Source organism: Crocodylus porosus, unplaced genomic scaffold, assembly GCF_001723895.1.
Source record: "Crocodylus porosus isolate Cpor-Errol unplaced genomic scaffold, CroPor_comp1, whole genome shotgun sequence".
Classification (NCBI taxonomy): domain Eukaryota; kingdom Metazoa; phylum Chordata; order Crocodylia; family Crocodylidae; genus Crocodylus; species Crocodylus porosus.
This window is the reverse complement of record NW_017728951.1, coordinates 41,320,797-41,344,352: the sequence shown is the minus strand read 5'-3', so window position 1 is coordinate 41,344,352 and position 23,556 is coordinate 41,320,797. Positions and strand designations below refer to the sequence as shown.

The 23,556-nt window shown below is 40.2% G+C and overlaps 1 protein-coding gene across 2 annotated transcripts in view; it reads right to left on the bottom strand.

Annotated features, from left to right (window-relative positions):
• VCL (vinculin) overlaps positions 1–23,556 on the bottom strand; it is a 105,755-nt gene that overhangs the window by 60,226 nt on the left and 21,973 nt on the right. For both annotated transcript variants that reach the window (XM_019555557.1, XM_019555556.1), the window contains exon 2: positions 10,578–10,648. In XM_019555557.1, coding sequence (XP_019411102.1) covers positions 10,578–10,648 — 71 coding nt within the window. The remainder of the gene's footprint in view (positions 1–10,577; positions 10,649–23,556) is intronic.

Sequence of the window (23,556 nt, the reverse complement as noted above, 5' to 3'; positions counted from 1 at the left end):
ACCCACCCCGTAATTAGATTCTATATATGAAAAATTTACAAGTTTCTTATAACTTTCCAGGTACAGAATTGAATTATCGGAGGGTTGCCTTGGATTTGTCCCTCTCCTGATGATAAAGAAGAGAAAATAAATCTCAGTGAGCCATTTTGCTCTGTGCTTCCCCTCAGCTTTTTCCCCTGGTAGCACCCCCTCCCCCCTTACTGTTAACCATGCTCTCCCCAAGCCCATGGAAGTGAGGAACACGTGTAAAAACAACATCTTCATCAGTGATTTGGACAAGGGCATAATGAGCACACTGTACAAATTCAAAGATGACACCAAATGATGGGGCAGAGCAGACACACTGGAGGGTAGGGAGCAGATTCAGGCAGATTTGGACAAGCTGAAAAAGTGGGCAGAATAAAACAGGATGCAGTTTAACAAGGGTAAGTGCGGAGCACTACACCGAGGGAGAAGGAATCACTAACCCACGTACAGATTGGCAGATGACTTTCTAAGCAGCAGAAAGAGATCTCAGAGTCATAGCTGACTCAAAGATGAACATGAGTCAACAATGTAACAAAATGATTAATAGAGCTAACAGCACTCTATCATGCATTAATAGATGCATCACAAACAGGTCTACAAAAGGTGATACTTCCCCTCTAGGCACCATTGGTAAGGCTGCAGCTGGAGTACTGTGTTCAGTTTTGGGTGCCGCACTTCAAGGGGGATGTGGATAAGCTTGCAAGGGGCCAGAGAAGGGCCACACATATGGTTAGGGGCTTCTAGGATAGGTCCTATGAGGAGAGGTTGAGAGACCTAGATCCCTTCAGCCTCCATAAGAGAAGGCTGAGAGAGGTTAGGTGGCTGTCTACAAATTCTTTGGGGGGCAGCAAGGAATAGGATCATGTGTTTTATAGCCACGCTCAGTGTTAGCTACATTTAATCAACTTCATAGCTGGCTTCCATTACTGAGAGCATCCTGCTTTTGGGGGCAATTTAATGATAGACAATATATTTTGCGAGATTTCCTTGTATACAATAAATAAGACAAGAGGCTTTTTTCCTCTTGCCAATATGGAAAGGTGGAGAGAGACCTTGTCATGTACTCAAGTAAATATGGTAATATTCTATGCTATATTGTCAAAAAGACATTACAGTTAATCATACATTGCTATTACCAAGCCTGTACATTTTCCCTTAGAAGACAACGATCCCTACAATAAAAAACAATTACTACTTTTAAACATTATACAATAATAAAAACATGTTAATAGATACCCAAAAGAGCTAGCACTCAAAAACTTGCCTAAGTCCACTCCAACCATGTAGTTGGGATACCACTCAATTAAAAAAAAAAAAAAAGATATCAGTCACAAAAATCCTTGCCTTTCCTGGACCATTACACCTACAACATCACTCCAACAACAAAAACAACAACAACTCAGTTACTGTGTACTGGTACAATATACATAAATGTGATTCTAGACTTCAGCATATTCAGTTACTATTTTTTATTGACAGCATTTTTGTACGAGAGGGGGAAAGATACAGAAGACAGAAGCAGAGCAGAATAGAAGTAGTGCAAATCGGTAAACATACACACAACTGCAAAGGTTATATGATTTTGCTTACTTTTAAATCAAAATCTGTTGCTCATACTTCATTAATATGCCAGTTGTTTTATTCCAATCAGCCAGATTTCTTTAGACAGCATTTGTTTTTGCAAAATTCTCATATGATACATTTTTGGCTTCACTTACAAAAATTCTAAAGGAAATGTGTTTGATATTAGTATGTTTTATTTTCAGATTGAGCCACAGAAGTCATTACAATGTTTCCAAAATGACCCAAGTAATAATAATGTTTGAAGGAAGCAAGAATTTAACAAGTCCATTCCCCTATAATGCAATTACTTTATGCATTTCTCACAAGACGTTTAACACTAAATAAAAATCTAGGAATTCATTTTCCTGGAAAACAATTGTCATTGTTGTTTCACATAGTGTTCCTAAATACCAGAAGTCAACTATTTCTATTTTACCTATTAAAGTTCCTGCTTCTATTTCCCCCTACATACATTTCACCATGCCTCCCAAAAAATGATCAGACATTCAAATACAGAGTTTAAAACAAAACACTTAATACATCAGACAAAGGATTTAAAGGAAAATGTTCGTTGCAATCATTGATTTTATTTTAAAAATTAGTGAAGTACATACAGTACTATATTGATACAACGCTTCAACAACTACTACTACATGTTTAGCTATGTTGGTTGGTTCATTACTTGTGAATGTTTTAAAAGTGAAATTTTTCTGAATTCCAATCTATTTTTCTGTGCCATGATGGTTTACAATCCCTTACAAAATATACAAAGCTTCTCCATCTCTCTCTCTCTTTTTTATCTCCTTCCTTTCTTTAAAAAATTGTCCAAAGGAGGCCCAGTTAGGGGCACAGGTGAGAACTATCCTGATCCAACAGAAGAATGGCAATACAACAGGAGACCAGGCTAGCTAGACAGTAATCTCCTCAATGAATTGAAACTCAATATAGAATTCTACAAAAAGTGGAAAATTGGTCATATTTTTAGGGAACAGAAAGAGTATAGGAGCATGATTTGAGATACAGCTGATAAGGGACACAAAGCAATAAAAAGAGATTCTAAAAACATGTCAAAAGAGGAAAACCAAAGAACTAGTGTATGCAGCTGGCAGCAAAAAACAGGAAAAGAGGAGGCAAACACCCTACACCAGGGGCAGGCAATTATTTTGGGCACAGGGCCACTTACTGAGTTTTGGCAAGCCATCGAGGGTCACATGACAGACAGCCCAGAGCAAATAAATTTTCTAATTTTTTTTTAGGGGCCCTGCAAGCTGGATAGAATGGCCTGGTGGGCCGCATCCAGCCCCCAGGCCGCATTTTGCCCACCCCTGCCCTACACCATAGTAGAAAAACAAGATGGGCACTAAGAGAAGCTAGATTGGGGAGGGTAATTATTTTGACGGTCAAGCCCCTCTAATGAGTTTCGGTGAGCTGTCAAGGGCCACACAATCTTTCAAAAGATATCATTTTTACAAATTATAGATAAAAACAAATCATACTAAAAAATCAAACATCTAACTATAACCTACTATAATTTTATTTAAAAAAATAATTTCTGCCCTGATTTTGTTTTTGAGTACTATATATACAGAGGCAATCTCATAATAACTCAAAATAAAGTCTTTATTCTTGTATATTGTTGGGGGGGGGGGAGGGCAGTGTATGGGTGTGTGTGTACAGGGGAAGGTGTGCACGTGTGTGGGGCTGAGCCCTGCCTGCTACAACCCAGGGTAGCCCACACCATATGCCCACTGATGGTGCTGCCCCAGCCCCAGTGAACACACACAGCTTCCCAACAGGGCTGCTTCTCTTGATGCTGCAGCTGCCCAAGTACTATACTTGGCTCCCACCTTCAGCAGCTCCTTCCCTTCCTCTTCTTGCTCCTGATGCACTGCTCCAGGCAACAGGTAGTGCAGGAAAACGGCAGCAGCCATGGAAATGTGTGCCAGGCACTACATGCCCACCCAGGCAGGGGGTGGGAGGGGAAGCTGCAGCCAGGCAGCTCCTGCCCCAGAGCGTGGGGCTGCAGCTCCCAGCTGCCTTCCACCCACTTCACCCACCCAGTGTGATGAGCAGCCAACTCCTTGGCCTGTGGTGTCTCAGTTCTACCTGCTTCACCTAGGTCTTACCAGCTCTTAGCAGGAGGATTTTGCCACCTACAAGAAGTACTCCCTGTCTGGTCACATGCTCAGAAAAGAAGGATCATCCTAGCCCCCTCCCCACTTTCCACTTTCCATGGAAGAAGCCTGACCATATGGTCAAATGCTATGGAGTCAGGAGTTATCACTGACAATAGTTGGGTAAAAAGATAACAGAAAGATTTACTGTAATAACAAGAGCAAATATAAGAAATCAGTAACTATACATTGGGAAATAGACAATAAGAATAGAAGAGCAAAGAAAAATATCAGAACTTTAATCTGTTCTTATCCTGCATCTTAAACCCAAAATGCAGTCCTTACTCAGCTCAACAAGTCAGAAAGCAGCCTCTGCCTCTGGCCTCTCTGCCAGGGCCTCCTGCAATTTCTCCCATTAGCCTACATTTCTCAGTCTGCTGGCTAAGGATCTGCAGCTTTCCCTGTATCTGGAAGACTAGCGACAAACCCTTCCTCTTAAGGCAAAGCTTAAGTATGGTTTCTTATCTGTACATTTACATGCATCGTCCATTGGATTCCTGGGGCGTCCACACTATGCATACAATTTCCTGCCCCCCTCCCAGGTACATGTTTACCAAACTAAAAGTCTCTCCTGATCTAAGGGAGATGAGGAGAATATCTGCATCCTTTCACACATATCCCGAAGATACTGACACTTATTAAATTTCCCTGTACTGAGAAATATCCTTCCTCCAATAGTCTGAATAGTCAGGTATTATTTTTGTGGCTCCTTACTTAAAAATGTAAATTCAGTATCATCGGGAAGGGCTAGGTCCACCTGCCTCAGTCATGAGGAAACAAATGCCAATTCTCAACCAATGTCAAATGCCAGTTCTCAGCAGTTACCTCTACTAAGTATGAATGCAGTTACCTCTACTAAGTGTGAATAGGTGAGGAACATTTAAGTACTGTTCAACTAAACAGTCTTGGTCAAAATAAAGATATTTCAAAAGTCTAGTGATATTAAACACCACAATTCATGCAGACATAATAACGGTAAGGTTAAATACAGCTTGGCACTATCTGTACATAGGAACTACACATGCCATGTCAGTAAAACAAACTCAAGAAAACATACATGACATCCCATGGCCTCCATGGGACATAGTAAGATTTGACACTCAACAAGTAGTCATCAATGGCTCAGTGTCTAGCTGGGAGGAGGTATCAAGTGGGAGTTCCCCAATAGTCTGTCCTGGGTCAACATCTTCATTAATGATTTGGACCACAGGACTGAGTACACGCTTTGTGGATAACATTACATTGGGAGGAGCTGCAAACACTCCTAGTTAGGCCTAGGATGAGATTCAACAAGAACAAGTGTTGAAATCCTGCACTTGTAATGTAAGAAATGTACATACAAATAGACTGGGGAATGACTAGCTAGGTCACAGTACTTGCAGAGAAATCTGGGGGGTTTCAGTGGACCATAAACTGGAATGAGCCAACATCGTGCTCTTGTTGCAATAAAACCCCAAACAAATAAAAAAACCTAGCAGCATAATACTGGGCTGTATCAACGGTGGCGTCTCTTGCAAATCAAGGAAAGTGATTCTTCAGCTCCATTTGGCACTGGTGTTAAGGGAGTTTTCTTCAAATGTTACCTTTAAATTTTCCCTTTTAAAACAAAAAACAAACAAACAAAAAAAAAAATCAGCCTACAGATCATTAAACTGGTATCACTAATGATACCATTCAGCACTGGTGAGCACTAAGTACTCACCTGGAGTACTGTGTCCAGTTCTGGGCCCCACACTTCAAGAAGGACTTGACAGCTTGGAGAGAGCCCAGTGCAGGGCAACAAAAATGATTAGAGGTCTGGGAAGCAAGGCTTATGAGGAAAGGCTTAACAAATTTTTATTATTTAATGTAGAGAAGAGACCAAGGGGAAATTTGTTAACACTTCAAATACCTAAAGAGTGGCTACAAAGAGGACGGGGCTAGACTTTTCTCTGTGGCTATCGCAGACAGGACAAGGAGTAATGGCCACAAGTAGCGGTGGACAAAAAATAGGTTGGGGATTAGGAAGAACTTTTTGACTATGAAGGAAGTCAACCATTGGAACTAAAGAAGTTGTGGAATCAACCTCTATCCTTAGAAATTTTCAAGAACAGGCTGAACAAACATCTGACTTAATGACAAACATTGTTAGGTATAATTCTGCCTTGAATTACATTTTCTAGGTTCCCTTCTAGCCCTGCTTCCCTATGGTCCTATAACAGAACTAAATCTTTGAGATCAGATTAAAAAATGATTTTATTTAATTCCTACTAAAAATAATCTACATGAAGTGAGACTAGAGAGATAAAACTTAAAAGAACACTATTTTAGTAACCATGCTAAAGTTCCACTGTTTATTTTCTAATATAATTCAAATTAAAATGGCAGAATTTATATTTGATTGTGAGTGAAAACAGACCTGCAGCTGCCCTGTGCCTAGCTCTCAAATTTAAACTCATCTCTTTTTTTTTCTTTCAAAGGATTTTCCCCTTTCATAAAAGCTGAAGCAAATAATATGAACAGACTTCAAAACATTAGATTTAAATTATGTGCATTACTCAAGGTCCCTGGTGGCTGAGACAACTATGTAATAGGATACAGGTTTTTAATGACTAGGTCAACGGTTTCAATGTGGCTTACGTCAGTTGAAAATGAAAGTTGCCATCTGATGGCTGTTTAACCAGCCACAGTAAATTTGTTAATCTCAGTCCCATCTGTACTACAGAGCTTCACAAAAACACACCAGATTATATTAATTTGGTGGAATTTTCATCCTGTGGGGTCAGCCTCAGAGAAGCAAAAAAAGTGATGGGTGCCTGTACATATGTAGCGAGGTTGCTCCGACACACTAATTACAGCACATTGGAACAGATTCAAGTAATCAAGCAACCTCCAGCGTCAGGTGTATCAGTGTTTCCGTTCTTAAAAATAGTGGCAGGGGCACTTTAACTACAGCTTTAGTTAAAATGCCCCTGCTGCCATTTTTCAACACAGGGACACTTGTACAAATAACACTCCAGGAGCTTTAGCATGGCTCCAAAAGCCACTCTAATTAAAGAGCCCCCTACACATACAAACATCCAAAGAGCAAGAAACTGAACTCATCCTCTCCCCTGGGCCCCAGCAGTAGCCCCATGTTAAGGTTGAGTTACATTAGTCAGTTAGGGTTGAAAAGAAAGAGAGACTGGGGTGAGGAAACAAATACTGCATTGAAGCCACCACTGACAAATCTCTTAAGGGCAGCTAATAATAAGCTCTAAGACCTTCAAAAGAGAACTGTAAACATGTACTGAATTAATTTAAAAACAAACATGTCTAGATGAGAAAGGTTTTGGTCATACAGGTTTCCCTCACCTACCATGGTTTTGCCAACCATGGTTTTGACTATCCCTAGTTAATATTCTGTATACCATTTTGCCTACCATTGTATATAGTTTTGAGTAACCATGGTTTTCCATGGTTATTCACAGGCAGAGGGAGGAAAAACATTTGGGGGGCTGAGTGCCGGCCCCGGCCAAGCCAACTCGTAGGGCAATCAGAGCCTGGTGGCTCTTCCAGAGGCAGTGTGGTGATGGGGAGCCAAGGAGTAGGGGGGGAGCACATGGGCCCCTGATCTTTCCATGAGGCAGGAGCAGGCCACAGCTGGGCTCAGCTTCTGCCCCCTGAATCCGCACCTCGCTGCTGGAGTTGCCCTATCCATGGTGGCAGGGAACTGCAGGCCCACCTGCTGCTGTGCCCTGCTTCCCTCCCCTGCAACCCAATGTGGCAGGGAGCAGAGAAGCCTGCGCCTGCTGCTGGTTTTGCACCATGCTGCTGTCCTCAGTGCAGCCCCATATGCAGGAGGTGCATTGCTGGAGCAGCGCAAGGTGAGCAGCGGTGGTCAAGGAGATCCCCGCATGAATTCTCAGCTCCCTGCCATGCCAAGTCAGCTCAGCAGGAAGCAGAGAAGCCAAGCAGGGATCTCCTTGCTTGCCACTGCTTGCTTTGTGCTGCCCCTCTTGTGCACAGGGCTGCACTGAGGGCAGCAGCCCTTCCCCTCTCCCAGATGAGCCACTCAAACCCCCATCCTGCTCCAGCCCCCAATCCCAAGCACCGCCCAGCTGGGCAGCATCCCTAGCTCTGCCCAGCTCCCTATCTACAGGGGCCTCGACCTCCCTCTCCCCCCACTTATTGGCTTGTCCAGCGGTACAGGTGGATGGCTCCCACTGCCACCAGGTTCGGAAGGTCCCACAACCCGGCCTGGCCAAGGCCCCATTCAAGTTCCTAACCCCATTTTTCCCCACAAGTCTCTAGTTTTACCAACCGTGGTTTTGCCAACCATGGGAACTTCCAGGAACCTAATCCCCGTGGTTGGCAAGGGAAACCTGTACATGTTGAATTTTGCTTGTAAGAATCTGTGCTAGACCTGTTTTACTTTAGGATATTATTTTTTAAATAAATATGGTATGGAACAGGTTTAATTACTGACTGAGCAGCTGAGATAATTTTTTTCCCCTCAGTGTAAATCAGACCCAAACTGTTTAAATTCAGCAACAACTTGTGACTGTTAGGTGCATAACAGCAGATGTCAGGTGCAATGCCATTACCCATCTGCATTTAAATGAAGTCTTCCAGCTGCTAAAGTAATATTTTTGGTACATATGCAGTTTACAATTCTATCCTCTTATTACCTGCACAGAATGGATGCTGAGCATATGCACAAATCCTGAGCATGTGCAACAATGTCAGTGTATTCAGCTAAATACAGGCCCAGTGAGCACAACTCAGTCATGAAGTTGTAACCAGACAAAAACCTGTGACTAATAGGGCGTTAGCTCGGTGGTGTGGGAGGGGAAGAACCTTCCCACATTTTAGTTCCGGTAGCTGAACAGTTACAGCAGTCATCCTGCAGTAGGAGGCCTGCTTTCTAAAACCAATCCCTCGCCCGCAGGAGGTTCAAACCTTTGCACCTCTAGCACTCTAACCCCAACACTACAGAATAGGGTACCATACAATGACCTTTCCAGCCCTCCTTTTCAGGTTCCCCCCTGGGAAGCCAAAAGGTGAATACATGTGGAGCCAGAAAAAAAAGAACATGCTAGACAGTATAAGGCTAAGTGAGCTAGGTACCACCCTGGCAGGGAATAGGCCCTAGGTTCTAGACTGGACCTTTACTCCCAGTAGGACAGAAAAGTTTCCACTGTGTAAAACAGATGAAGAGCAGTGCAGTGATTATTAATTGCAAACGGCAGTGGTTCTGTTTCAGAAGAAAAGATAGAGAAGGGCCTGGCTACCGCCTAAGCTATGCGGTGGTGGTCAGTACGCTGTGCTAGTAAATCAGAGATTCAGGTTCAAATCTCCTCTGGGCATGAAGGTCTGTTACCCAGGTGTTCTGATTCCTCCCCTAACCAAATGATGGGAGGACCTTCCTGCTCTTTGTTTTTTTTCTGGAACCAAAGCCAGGGTCCATTCATATGTAGCCAGGTAGCTGCTTGACCTGAGTGTAGCCTACTGCACATGTCCAGGGCGTATGTGCTTACATGTCCACGCTGCATAATTAAACCCAGGATGTGATTCTATTAAGTGCCAAAACACCACTTTCACAGCTGGGTACATGCCATTTGGATGCAATAAGGGTTAACTGAATTCCCACTGTGCTTTTTCAAACACCTTTGATTAATATTGCCTCATACTTACTTGCCTAAATATCCTTGATGATACTTACCCCCCCACACACACACTTCTTACATGCTCTGGAAGCTTTTAAGTATTAAACAGAGTTGGTTCTGGCTCAAAAATTCAAAGACAGTCATTAATTTAATTCACCACCCTCTTAAATAAAAAATAACTACTAAACCACTACTGAAAATGGAGACAGCAAAGTAAGATTTTTTATATAACATCACAATTCTATTCTCCAAATCCATAAACCAGAGCCTACCACGCACATGATTCTTCAAAGTCTCCCCCCAAAAATTTATTTGGAAACATTTCCCTTTCAGAATTATTTTGCCTCCTCTTATCCCTAACCCCCATATGAAAACATCATTGTCCCAGCATTCTTGCATTTATTATTTCATTATTTGCTTTAGGAGTTTCCTGATCCAGATTTTCAGCATCCTGTGGCTTGGAAAAATAGAATAAAATATTCAGTAACTTGACATATGTCAGTAAAAAGCATCAATAAAGTAACCAGTGAATTAGGAGGATGGGGAAAGAGAGTCAGTTAAATGAGTTTGTCATTTGCCAGTGACAAGCCTGGCAGTGTCACGATAGCCAAGAAGCTTTTATTTCTAAAATAAAGACTCTGGGCTACAGATGATAAAAATATGTCATTAATACTAAGTCCTGAATGTAATTTTAAAAGTGTTAGTCACTAGTCTTTAGGTATCTGAAAATAGTTTTCTAGGCCATGACATGAAGCACCTACTGGCTATATTCTCACTGATACACGCAACCAGTAAAATAAGCAGAGATTTTGCTGAAAAAATATTTATTATAAGGTTCTTCAGCATTCTTTAATCCCAGCATGTGGAAAAATATTACTGTTTATTTCTGGAGGAACACTAGGAAAGCACATTAAAAAAAAAGTTATCATAGGTTAAAAAAAAAAAAAAAGCCAAGACTGTCATAGTAAAAAGCAGTATCTGGCTCTCTCTCAGCTGTAGCAGGAAGTCTATCACCCTTTGAACTACTAAAGAAAACAAATGAGGACAAGCAAATCTGAGGTATCGCAAAGAATCTTAGCAAATAAATACATTTCCCCTTCCTCACACTGAAACAAATAATGAACTTAGTCATGGAGCAGGTTTTCTGTATCTGTCATGTAAATTACACTTATTTATGTGAACTTACTTGATAAATGCTGGTGGCATGTCCCTTTTCAAGATCTGGTCTTCAGTTGTCTGCACAGTCTCTTTTCCAACCTGCATTAAAAGAGAGAATCCACATTTAATCCTCAGCTTTGGGATTTCACTTTAAAGTATGAATTAAATTTAATTCCATCAGTGTAAATGATTAAGATTTAATACCAACAACAGGAATTAACCAATGAAGAATACACATTAGAGTTTTTGAGGTCTGCACAGAGTTAAGTAGGCACTGAACCTTAAAATATTAATAGCTCACCCGTTCTAAAAAGTTTTAAATTTGTAGATATAATGATCATCACTGGAGACGTTTTCTAGAATGCAGCTGGGGAAAGTTTCCTTCACTGATCTGGCCAAATCAGTACAAATAGAAACATTCCAATATAGATATTGGAGTTTTGAAGAATAAACTCTTACTAATACTATTGGGCAGTATATTTGATTTACTAGTACTGAACAGTCTAAGAAAACCAATAGTAATACACCATTTAACCAGAAAAAATAAAACGTTATCCAATTTAGAATGGAAAGAACAGAGTCTGAACAACAAATATTAATTCTTACAAGCAGTCTTGAGGTTTTTAATTCCTGAGTGTTTAATAGTAAATCAAAGCAATTTTTTTTGCTCAAATGTATAACATTCGCCATATTGTAAGAGATAGATATTAATCTTAACGCAAAAAGAAAAAATGTTATTCTGTTTTTATTTCCTATAGACATAAAAAGAAAAATCCACTACTCTGCACTAGTGGTACCCCAACTTTTTGAACAAATGGACTTCACATTTCCTGCAGACTGTCATGCTCCTGGAAAGAAAAGTTCTCATAAAATATGTCAAAATTATTGCTTAAAAGTAAAGGAAGTTTGAAAGAAACAAAGAAGCAAGTATGAAAGCTCACTATCATCTGAATTCTAGCTATAATCCTGTGGGGCATCACACATGTGGACACAACGTGTCTGGTGCACCAAGTCACAAGAAAAGTGAGAGGCTGTGATGCTACCACGCACCACCTGAAGACCACTAACAGTCTCACAAATGAGCTTGGGAACCACTGTATTATTCAGTAATGAGGGAAACAGAATCAACTTTTAAACTGAACAAGCTCTGCTATCTTGCCAATACAATTTAATCAAAAAATATCCAAAAGGGAATAAAAATAAAGAAAAAAAATCCCTTTTCAACCTGTCAAGCTTATCAGAAAAGTTTAATTAATTATAATCATGAGCACACGCATGCACACACGCACATGCACACACACACTACAGACTATCCTCAGGCAAATATATCAGACAGAAGTTAATAATGAAGGGAATAAAATAGGATCTTGGTTTTCATACACAATAGCTCTTGTGTTACACAACAAGTCTTTCTAATCAACATCTGGCTCCCTAGTCTCTGAGATCACTCACTTGACAGCATATTTCCAGTTGCTTTGTTCACTGTATTTTCCAGCTAAATAAGTCATTGAAGCAGGGTAATGCAAAGCAGAAAATCTTTAAGCCAAACACTAATCTGCATTAAGTGATACCAGGTCTTCCTGAGCTACAGACAAGATAGCATTGTACCTTGACTTTTACTGGACCAACAAACATGCTTTAATATGCAACCTTTTAAAATTAAACTAGATTCCCATCCCACTATGCTGTTCAAAGCTGGTAAATTATAACTTTCGTCACAACCCAGTAAGCACATGCAGGGCTTGAATAGTTGACTGCTGGACTGTGCTTCAGAGCTGGCTCCTTCTGACCTTATTGCTCACATTCCAAAACGTATAGAGATCACTGGAAAATACAGCAAAAACTGATATCCAGCTGAATGTCAGAACTGATGTCTTACTTGCAGTTCTTATGTCTTCCTGGTTCAAACAGAAAGCAAGAAAGCACAATGCTTTCTACAGTGCTCCAGAAACTTAAGTCAGACTGGTTTTCCACATAAATACCAATCTGACGCTTCAACAACTAGGATAGGCTTTTTCACATCCGTTTTCAACTTTTATGCATTAAGCTACTATAACATACCTATGGCTGAAATTGGCAGTAACATGGCTGAAAGTGATTGCTACTGTGCCCACAGGTTTTCAGCTGGATAACTGATATTATCTCATGATATATTGTTATATCTGCATTATGTTATAAGATGATATAACAGATGCAAGGCATTGCTTGTGCTGAAAATGACTTTGTTTATTCAGTTTACATGCTAGCAACGTATCACTTACACAAACCATTATATGTGCATAAGTTAGCAACTGGCTTTTAATTTACCCACAATTTACAACAAGGAAATACACCATCAGTGAAAGGGAAGACATGTCAGAACTTCTCAGAAATTAGCTGGGAATCCATGTAATAAAGGCTGCAGGAACTTCTTCCATTTTGCCTTCTTTTAACCATCTTTGAAGCAAAAGTCCCTGCCAGATATTACAATTAAGGTATAATTAACCTCTTAACTGTGCCATAAATAGTAACCCTGCTATACACATTCAAGGAATTAATGGCATAACAAAACATGAAGCCAACCACCAAAAATATTCCACAAATTGTGTAACATTTTTGTGACTGGCTTCCATCACAACTTAAATTAAATGTGTGGCAGGGTATTAACTTACTGTTACTTCTCTTTATCAGGACTGATACTAATGCTAAACAAATGCCAGTATTCTACCCCCATCTCTAACACAGTAGAAATGGCTACAAGACTACAAACACTCATTTGTTAAATACTACTGGAAAGCAAGCAGAAGTTATGTTAATAGTACGCCTGCTTCCTGTTTGTGCATTACAGCTGAAGTTTGACAGCAGTAAGAAAAGGTTTACTACAACAGGAAGAAATTACCAGATTCCTCATTCAACTCACTCTGAATTCAGGCTGCAAACCTGATATTCCATTCATGGCTCAATTCACATTAATCATAACTTTCTTTCTACATATTAATTAGAAAAACAGAATTTAGCTTGATGTTATTTAAATAGCCACAGAAATGGTATAAAAAACATTAGGGTCCTGAATTACAACCAGTTAAGGTAATTGTTTAATTTAGCTTCGGGTGACAAGTTTTTCTTGCAACTCTCGCTTCCTTTCCCACTATTGCCATTAGGATGTAACTGATAGAAAGACTACCTAGAAAGAGTAACAAGGGAAACTATACTTCACATTATTATTTTTAAAGAAGACTATCTATTTTTCTGGACGTTTTAGCCGATTCACAAAAACACAATCTTAATGTACTTTTAACTCATCACGCTTCTTCCCTGTCAATATTATAAAGTGATGATATGCCCTACCTCCAGAAAGTTTGGTTAAAAATCCGTATACCTAATAACTATAAATTAGGCTATGAATTGTCACTCTGAAGTCAGAGTACCTAATCTTTCAAATTAGATACACTGTTAAGTACTCTATTGAATTAGGGCCTAGAGTGATATATCTTTATATTTCAGATATACAAACATTCCATAATTGTTCCTGGTTTTCTCATGATTATGCTGGAGACTGAATTCCAGACATTTCAAGGCACTATTCCAAAAGCATCTGGCAGTAAATCAAGTAAATGAAAGCACTGAAGCCATCTGTCCCTAATCTTGGGAAATGGCTCTGCTTATCTTCATGGAGATTTTTAGAACCAGTTTAAATTGCCCCAAGGCCAAGGAAATTATACAAAGAAAACATACAAAAACAGGGTACATGACATCATTTGGGCAGCAAGATTTCTTTCTATTTATGTTAATAAAACCTAATAACCGTACAGATTATAGGCCCACTGCCTAAGTAATTTGATTAAATACAGGATACATAGTCAACACAAAGGCAATTAAGCATGATAACAGTTCATTTCTTTTTTAATTTTTACAAAAGATACCACAAAAGTTTCTTTCCTGTTGCAATATTACAGAAATTTAAAATGCTTTAATACTGAAGTGTGATAACACACACAGTGGGTGCATCTTCCTGTGCAATTAATGTGACTGAATACACTCCGGCTCAACCTGAGCCAGAGTAAACTAATCCTGACATCACCGTCTACATGCGTGTCTATGTGCAGTAATTTACTGCATTGCTGGATACCAGTTTTATCTGATGGGACTATCTACAGGAAATTAGTCAACTGCACCCTAATTCCTGCATACATGTAGATGGTGATGCTTTACTGAGCAGCAGACTAATTTGTGGCACAGTAAAGCATTTCATGTAGATGCACCCAGCTAATCCTAATTTGATCCATTCTATATGCAGAATAACTCCTACATAAATTCTCCAGGTAAATTTTATATATATATAAGGAACATGGCAAATATCCACAGTTCATTACATGCCCAGCTACAAATTGCCACATCTGTTTCACAGGAAGCAAGATTTGAAAAGCTTTTAATGAAAAAGAAATTATGCAGACCACAAAAGAGCTGGCCTGGTTTTAAAATACCTGGGACAGTGAGATCTTCAAGTCTCAGAGCAGCTCCAGAAGGTACAGTGAGGAAAGCTGCATAGCTACACTACACTGGATAAGTGAAACACAAAAGTCACCAGGACTTCAGAGGTACAACAGATATAATATGGTAGAGTTACATTCTTCTCCATATTTAATAAAGACATACCAACCTGAGGAACAGAAAGAAAATACGGAATACCAAGATGATGCAGACACGCTTGCATCACTGTTGGTAATGCCTTACATGTTAGTCAATATCCTCTCCCTGAACACAAAACAAGCGGTCCTTTTTTGTCAGGATATAGACTTACAGGGTCTGATAGAAATACCACTATTTAGAACAGGGGTGGGCAAAATACAGCCTGTGGGCTGGATCTGGCCTGCCAGGCCATTCTATCCAGCTCGTGGGGCTCCTAAAAAATTTAATAAATATTCATTTTCTCCTGGCTACCTGTCAAAGATGACAGGAGCCAGGGGCAGTAGGATCCAGGGGGAGCTGGCAGCAGTGTGTGGGGGGGGCAGTGTGTGTGTTCATAGGGTAAGTCACCCCACCATACACATGTACCCACACCCACACCCCCTCACACTGCCATACACACAGACCTCCACACTTACACCCCCTCACACACACCAGCCACCCTTTGCCCACACAGCACCCCACAAGCCCCATACCCACCTATACCGCATATGCTCCCTCACCCCACAGCCATACTCCCACCCTATCCACCCCTCACAGACACACCCATAACCTCCCCCACACCCGATATACCCACACACCCACAAACCTATACCCACCCCCACCACAACATACAAGAGCAAGACTTCATTTAAGCTATTGTGCAGTCACCTCTGTGTACACTACACAAATGCATGTAAATCGGGACAAAAATATTTTTATAAAATCAAATTAATTAATCTTTTAGATGTTGGATTTTTAGAATATAATTTGGTATTTTTCTGGTTCCAAGATGGCAAAACCCCTTGCTGAAAGGAGTACTTCTAGGGGCAAGGGGAGGGACCTCTAGTAGCAAAGGTCAAGGGTTAGAGCATGGGACTTCCAGTCACAAGATGGCAACCACGGGGCAGGGCACCTGTCAGGGGCCAGGGCACCTGTCAAAGGGAAGGATGACCATGCGGTCATCAACAGCTTGCCAAAACTCGGTAAGTGGCCCTCTGCCCAAAATAATTGCCCATAACTGATTTAGAAGGTAGTAATAGGAACATTTCTGTGGAATGAGAAAATAGTGATTTCTTAGTCATGTAAAAATGTAGTAGATAGCAGAATCTGCATCACAAACTTCCCACTTCTGCTAAAGGAAAAGGATAATTTTCCATCTAAAAGGGAAAAACTGCCCTGTATGAACTTGCTTCCTAATATAACTCGCTGACTGGTAGGTGAAAGTGACTGCTAAACCACCAATTTCACTGGCCATGTAAAGATGCAACACACTTCCCCTCCCAGGAGGACAAACAGAAAACATTCACTAATCTCTTCCTCCTGTCCTCTAATGTTTACTAGTATTATATTAAAAAGATATAGCTAGGAAAAAATGCACACTACTCTTTTAGCTTCTCCCAATTTATAAAAGGAGGCTCTTTACCACTCATAGCTGTGGGACAAGACTAAAGACTCTTGAGTGATGAAGATATTTATGTGGGAATAGGCACATTAGGCTTAGCAGATAACACCCATTTGATGTGTGGCTGAGTTAATTTTCTCCTTTCTCAAAAGTACTGTTTCTTCACAGTCCTTTCAACTGTTGGCTAATGCTTTCTCTGTTTTAGATTTACACATTCAGGAGGGGAGGAGGGAAGGGAAAACAGGGATGGAAGACAACAATTTTGCATTTATTAAAAGGTGAAGCATATTTATGTAACTCAATTTTGTGAGGAAGGGGGCAGGGAATTGTAAGATACTTCCAGTGGTAGGCAAGGCTGGAGAACAGGCAAAACAAGAATGGCCTTACAGAAATTCCAAGATGTGCTCATATTATAGTACTTTTCTCTTTTTAATATCAGTAGTCCATAATTTCAGTCACCTACAATAAACAGCTTTTGACATTATAAAATGCCAGAAGTTTCTCTTCAGCGTTTAACTATAAAAATACCTGTTTACTGCTTTCTGTACTCTACTGAAACACATTTTAAGTTCACTACAAGTTTAACAGAAATGTGCATTGCACAAAGAGCTTTAAATTCATCACAAATAAAAACACAGGTTATCTGCCAAGTACTGAACTTTTAAGATCTTCTAACCATTATATGCTAAAATTCACACCAACTTCCTAAATACTGATTGCTTAAAACCTGGATCTCCCTATTACATAGCAAAAGAAAAACACAGCAATTAGATCAAATTAACAGCCTTATGCATGAAGATACAATGGACACACCTAGAAGGAGACAAAAATCAATGTAGTAAATTTATTTTTATCTATATCTATGGTAATACCAGTGAAAATTATAAATTGGTCAATACAAATTCCAGGCCATAGCAAATGGAATAAAGATGTTTTAAAGTATCAGAACACTGCAGTTCATCAGTACTTATATACATTTTATACTAAAACTTTATTGCATTTGAAAAACAAGAGAATACAATAATTTTACTGCAGCTACTCTCTAAACATCTATTTCATTTTGAAGTCACTTAAAAAAAATTCTTCAACACTCAAGACTACTTTGAATCCATGAAGTTTGCTCTTCTAGTTTCTGCTTGACTTCCTGAATGTGCCTGCAATATACTGGGGTATCAACAGAAACCCTACTGACTTGTGCTGGGGAAAGAAGATTATACAACTAACAGAGTCAGAGGGAACAGATCCTTGGGAAGTAATGCATTAAAAATGGCTTGTGTTTAATATTAAAGAGTACAGAGAGCCATGGAAAGAATATGGGAGGAAAAAAAGAAGAGAGAACTCAGCCTATTTAAAATGTCACTGCAAATGGAGAAAGTGAACTAACCCCCGCTGCATCCAGGTCTTATGTGAATTCCTAAAATGGGCCTTTTAAAAAAAAAAGGCCCCAAAAAACCCAAAACATTTCAACAGTAGAAGAGATTTGGTAGAGAGAGAAGGAGGAAAAGAGGAACTGCAGCAAATGAAATTACAATGAAGGTGGTTCATGTCAAATGCAGGCCCTCATTCAGATAAGCTCTGCTGCATTAATCACTATACAGTCTTGCATCAATATATCTTCACTTGGAATACAGAAGAGAGGGAAATTTATTCATCTTCTATAAAAAAAATGGGAGGATGAATTACATTTCCTTCTTCACCAAGTTCTTTATTTTTGGAACATACCTCATAACTCTTCAATTCCATTAGACAGGTAGTTGTGTAAACAACTTCTCATATGCATTGGAGAGGTGTTGCTTTAATTAGCTGCAACACTGCATATATTATATGAAAAAGAGTAAGATATCAGAAACAAAGTATCTGTGCAATAGGACTACTAAAGTGGTTTCATTGTAATCAGATGCCATTAGCATTGGACCTGAGAATTTTTCTTTCTTTCTTTTCAACAGCAAGATACACGGCAGTTTGTATTTTCTTCCCCTTTTGATTTTAAAATGCAAAGCAATTTATATTTGTGTTGGATAGTGAATCCAGGATTTTCTGGTATACTGGAAGTTTAAGTACAGATTCAGCTCCAGGTTTCCTCCTCCACCGCAGTTACATATAAACAACCTGCAGGCAAGCATGAGGTGACTGCTCAATTAACAAACCTTACTGTTGTTGAGGTTAGGCTGTTGTTCAGGACATTCAAAGAAAGCAAAAAAATAGATGCAGACATTTCTGACCTTGAATCTGTTCTAAAACTACTGATATAAAATGTTAGCACCTGGAAACTTAATCAGACCATAATGCAGTTAATAAACACCTTTTGTGCACAAAATAAATGGTTTAAAGATATAGCACCACTTGTTTTCAACACTAATAGTAGCCTGATCACAACCATTGTTTTTTGATCGTCTTCAGGAACTAGACAAAATTATTTGGACTGAAAAGACAAAAAAACCTGTTTTAATCTGCAAGATCACCTTTACTAGGATACAGTTGGCTCTTCTTTATAAACTGTTGAACCCTTCCTGCCTGTTAAGCAAGAGAACAGATTAAGCAAAAGCAGGAAGTTTACACACTTTTTCTTCTTAGCCAAGGGATAGCAGTGGCTTTTTTGGACTAGCTGGTTTTATTATATTTGTACCAACAATGAAATCCTGGGCTGGTTTTCACTGGAAACACCACATTTTCCATTATATCTTTCACTACAATGTGCATTTAGTCATTTCTGAAAAACCTACTTGGACTTGTTAATAAATGGTACCAACCAAACCAGTGCTTTTTTTTTTTTTTTTTTGAAATCCAAAATGTTTTTTGGAAATTGCTTTTTTCTTTCCTTAATTTACATTTATTCCAATTTGCCACGCTCTTCTAGGAAGCCATAATACCAGCCGTCACCCCATAAAGCTACGGTAATGGGCCTGGTTGTGTTCAGTCTCATTGGTTTTGGTTTCAACATCACTCCTTGCATTTATGTTTTCATCTGGCTCCACCACAACAATATTCAAGATCCTTACAATCTTTAATGGTACTCTAACCCAATTTTTACAGATGGGAAATTCAAACCTGGAAGCCACACAACTTGCCCACCATCACAAACCACAATCAAAGCAAAGCAGGCTAGTGCTATTTAGGGTGTGGCCTGCACCATTCCTTGTCTCTTGCTTGAGAAACAAATGGCCATAGAAAGAAGTTTTTTCAAAAAATTCAAAAATCACGATTTAAAACTGAGGGTAAATAGATTACTCCTAGACTCTACACATTAATCCTTTGTTGAAAACATAGACGCTAACGTTACAAAAATATGGAATTCCCTTTTGTAGTATTCTAGCGCGAAGGTGTTCAGACCCAGTCCAGGAAGCCATGTCATCCAGCATGCCAGGCTTCCCACAGATCCAAAAATTTGGTGGAGGAGAACTGGTAACAGCCTTAATTGCCACTCCCATACTGCTAAATTTCTGGACTCAGAGAACCTGGGAAGGTGGATAGCATGGCCCTGCATGCTAGATCAGCCACACAAGTCTGGGGCAGTCTGGGACAGAATGTGACCCAATCCAAGCACACAGGGCCAGGCTGGGGCAGCCAACAGCCCAATCTGGGCATACAGGGCCCAATCCCTCGCATGGTCCAACCCACAGACCAGCCCCCATGCCACTCATCCGGCCCACAGTTTAAGAAGAATACAACATCCAACACCATGAATGGAATCCTCTAATAATAAGCTGTTAATTGTACTGCAGTGGTGTTCAGGGGCCCTGATGTGCCAAACAGCATGCAAATGCAACCACCTGAAATAATAGGTCCCACAATGGTCACCAGATGGACTACTGCCTAGATTAAAAAGAAACAAAAAGCAATCTTGTGGCATTACTACTACTAGCTGAAAAAGGCACAGATGCCATTTTTGGGGTGTAAATTTGGCCCATGTTCCATTACTAGTAATCTATGATCATCAAGGGAAGTATGAAAAAACTACTTTCTTTTCTGAGGTTTAATCTGTAAATACATTTCCCTCTTGCCCACACCACAGAATTTGGTCAAGACAACTACTGTCAACCAGAACAAATCAACATACAGTATCACTGTAAACCTAGCAGAAAGAGAAAGTCTTCTGCACCTGATGAGTGCTTAGGTCCCATCAGTGCCCTTCTATCCTTGTTTTCACAGGCACATTCCCTCACCAAATTTTAAAACACAAGAGCAGACCAGATGCCAATGTATAAGAGACCCAGATTCAGAAAAGATTTGTGAGCCAGACAGACCTGTTGGTATTTAAGGCTGGAAACAGACATCTTCAGCAAGCCGCAATCAGCTGTACTGCCATATCACAGCACAGCTATTTGTGGGCCAGGGACATCTATAGATCTATAGAAGTCCCTGGTTCCTGCACCCGCCATGTTGGTGAGCGAGAGAATCTACTGCAGTTGCCATATTGACTTCTATGGATGACAGTCTAGAGCGGGGGGGGCCAACCTATGGCATGCATATCCCAAGTGGCATGAGCAGCCCCTGCACGTGGCATGCAGCAGATTAGGGAGGGTACAGGCAGCACAGTGGTAGATAGGGCAGGAACCAAAAAGCAGCAAACAGGGTAAAGGAAGGGGAGTGCAGTGTAGTGTCAATCAAGAAGGGAACAGTGCTTGATTTGTAGCACACCTGCCACAAAGGTTGGCCTCCACTGGTCTACAGATTTTAGTCTGGACTTAAATTCTCCCATCAAAGTAGGTTGATATTTCTTTCTCCCACACGCTGAGGGGGAAAAACAGCTTTATTTGGTGAAAATACAGTTTTATTCAGAACCATACAATTTTAAGAGTCAAAGAAAACTTATAAATCAAACATTTAGAGTTGCCCCCTCCAACCATTTTCTTTTTTCTAAATAGGAACCTTTACACCCATTTCAGGTGCTGTTGCACAGCACTTCTTCAGACAATACACTCAATCAGTGCTTGCCAGTTTCTGGCAATTTGCATTGCAACCCTTTTCTTTGTCACTCAGAATAATTCTTAAACAAAAATGTCTCTCTCATCCCCAGCCTTCTCAGAGTGTAGGAAAACTCCATTTAACTTCATATCCTGGGTTATAACCAGTGTTCCATAAAATGACAGAGACCTAACTTAATGTCATACTGATCAAGATCCATGTACATTTATAAAGTTACGTACAAACTCTTTACCGTGACAAGGTTCCCAGAATATGCAGCAACAAGGTCACATCCCACACAAGGTCTGGAGGTTTTATTTAAAATCTTCAGGCACAATGAATTATTTCACTCTTGAGCCACAAGCAAAAAAAAAAAAAAAAAAAAAGAAAAAGAAAAAGAAGAAAAAGAGCAGGCAGCACTGTTTGAATAAACTTAAGCAAGTGTAACCCTTACTTTTACTCAATTTTAAATGAATTGGTTTCCTGATTCTCAAGAATTGGACTAGAAAATCACGATCTTGCAGACTTCAGACTGGTGTGCTTACAGCACTGTTTCAATACAGCTTCTACTACAAGCTAGCTTACAGCACACATTAATATACAAGTTTCAAAAAAGATTGCTGTGCAAGAGGATGACTGACACACAAGAATCAGACTGGTTATATGCTATTGTGCAGTAATTCACTACCTGGCATGTAACTGTAACACTAACTCTTTTAAGACATTACATTGCCAAGTAATATTTTGCATTTAAAACTTTAACTGTAAATTCCTATCTGGGTGCCTGGAACTGCAGTACAGGCTTCAACAATAAGCAGCCCTCACTTCAGATTGCTAATTTACACCCTGCCAAGAGTGCTGGTGACCAAGAATGATTACCATCCAACATCTGCTCTGTATTTAGTCAAGCCAGCCAGCTCTCAGATACCGATTAGCATTCTGGTAAAGTCTCACAGCTTACATTGCATCCAAAAAAAAGTGTGACAACGCAGGCAAATAGGACGAAGCTTCCATGGAAAAGGCACATCTTAATCATCCTGAAGAGAAACAGCAATATGCTGCCTTTTTCAAACGACGAGGAAAGACATAAGAGTAGAGGAAGGAGCTGAAGTGTAGGCTAGATGAAGAACCCTGAATGACAGCTTTTCAGTAGCAGTTATACTGCTAATAGGCAGAGCTGGACCTATCCATCTGTCTGCAACACAAAAACGGGGGCTCAGAAAATAGTTTTTGAACCCAAACAAAAAGCTGATTAGATAGAAATAGAACTGATTAGACATTGAACCATAGTAATTATCATGATATGCAACAAAGCTTGTTATGCTTCCCAATTTGCTACCATCATCTTCATACAATAAAAAGGCACTCTTTGAATATGACAAAATAATCCAACAGCATAAGGAACTATCAGGTAGTACTTGTGAACCTAGCAGAGACTACTGAAGTGTAGTAGCAGGCAACATCTATGGTAGGGTAGGGGCAGGCAATTGTTTTGGGTGGATGGCCGCTTACTGAGTTTTGGTAAGCTGTTGAGTGCCACATAGGTTGTCCCTTGACTGGTGCCCTGCCCCTCGGTCACCATCTTGTGACTGGAGGTCCCGCCCCTAACCCCTGACCTTTGCCACCAGAAGTCCCTCCCCTTGCCCCCAGAAATAGTCCTTTCTGCAAGGGGCTTTGCCATCTAGGAACCAGAAAAATACCAAGTTATACTCTAAAAATCAAATATCTACAACATTCATGAACTTAATTTCAAAAAATCTTTCTGTCCTAATTTACATGCATTTGTGTAGTGTACAGAGGTGATTGCACAGTAGCTTAAAATGAAGTCTTACTCTTGTATGTTGTGGAGGGGGTGCGTATAGGTTTGTGAGGGGCTGTGGGTGTGTGGGGCATGGGGGAGGGTGTGTGCGTGTTTGTGGGATGCTGTGTGTGGGGGGAGGGTGGCTGGAGTGTGTGAGGGGGTGTGACTGTGGGGGTCTGTGTGTGGGATGCACCCTATGAACACACACGCTCACACTCTGCTCCCCCCTGCCACCAGAGCTGTCCCTAGGGG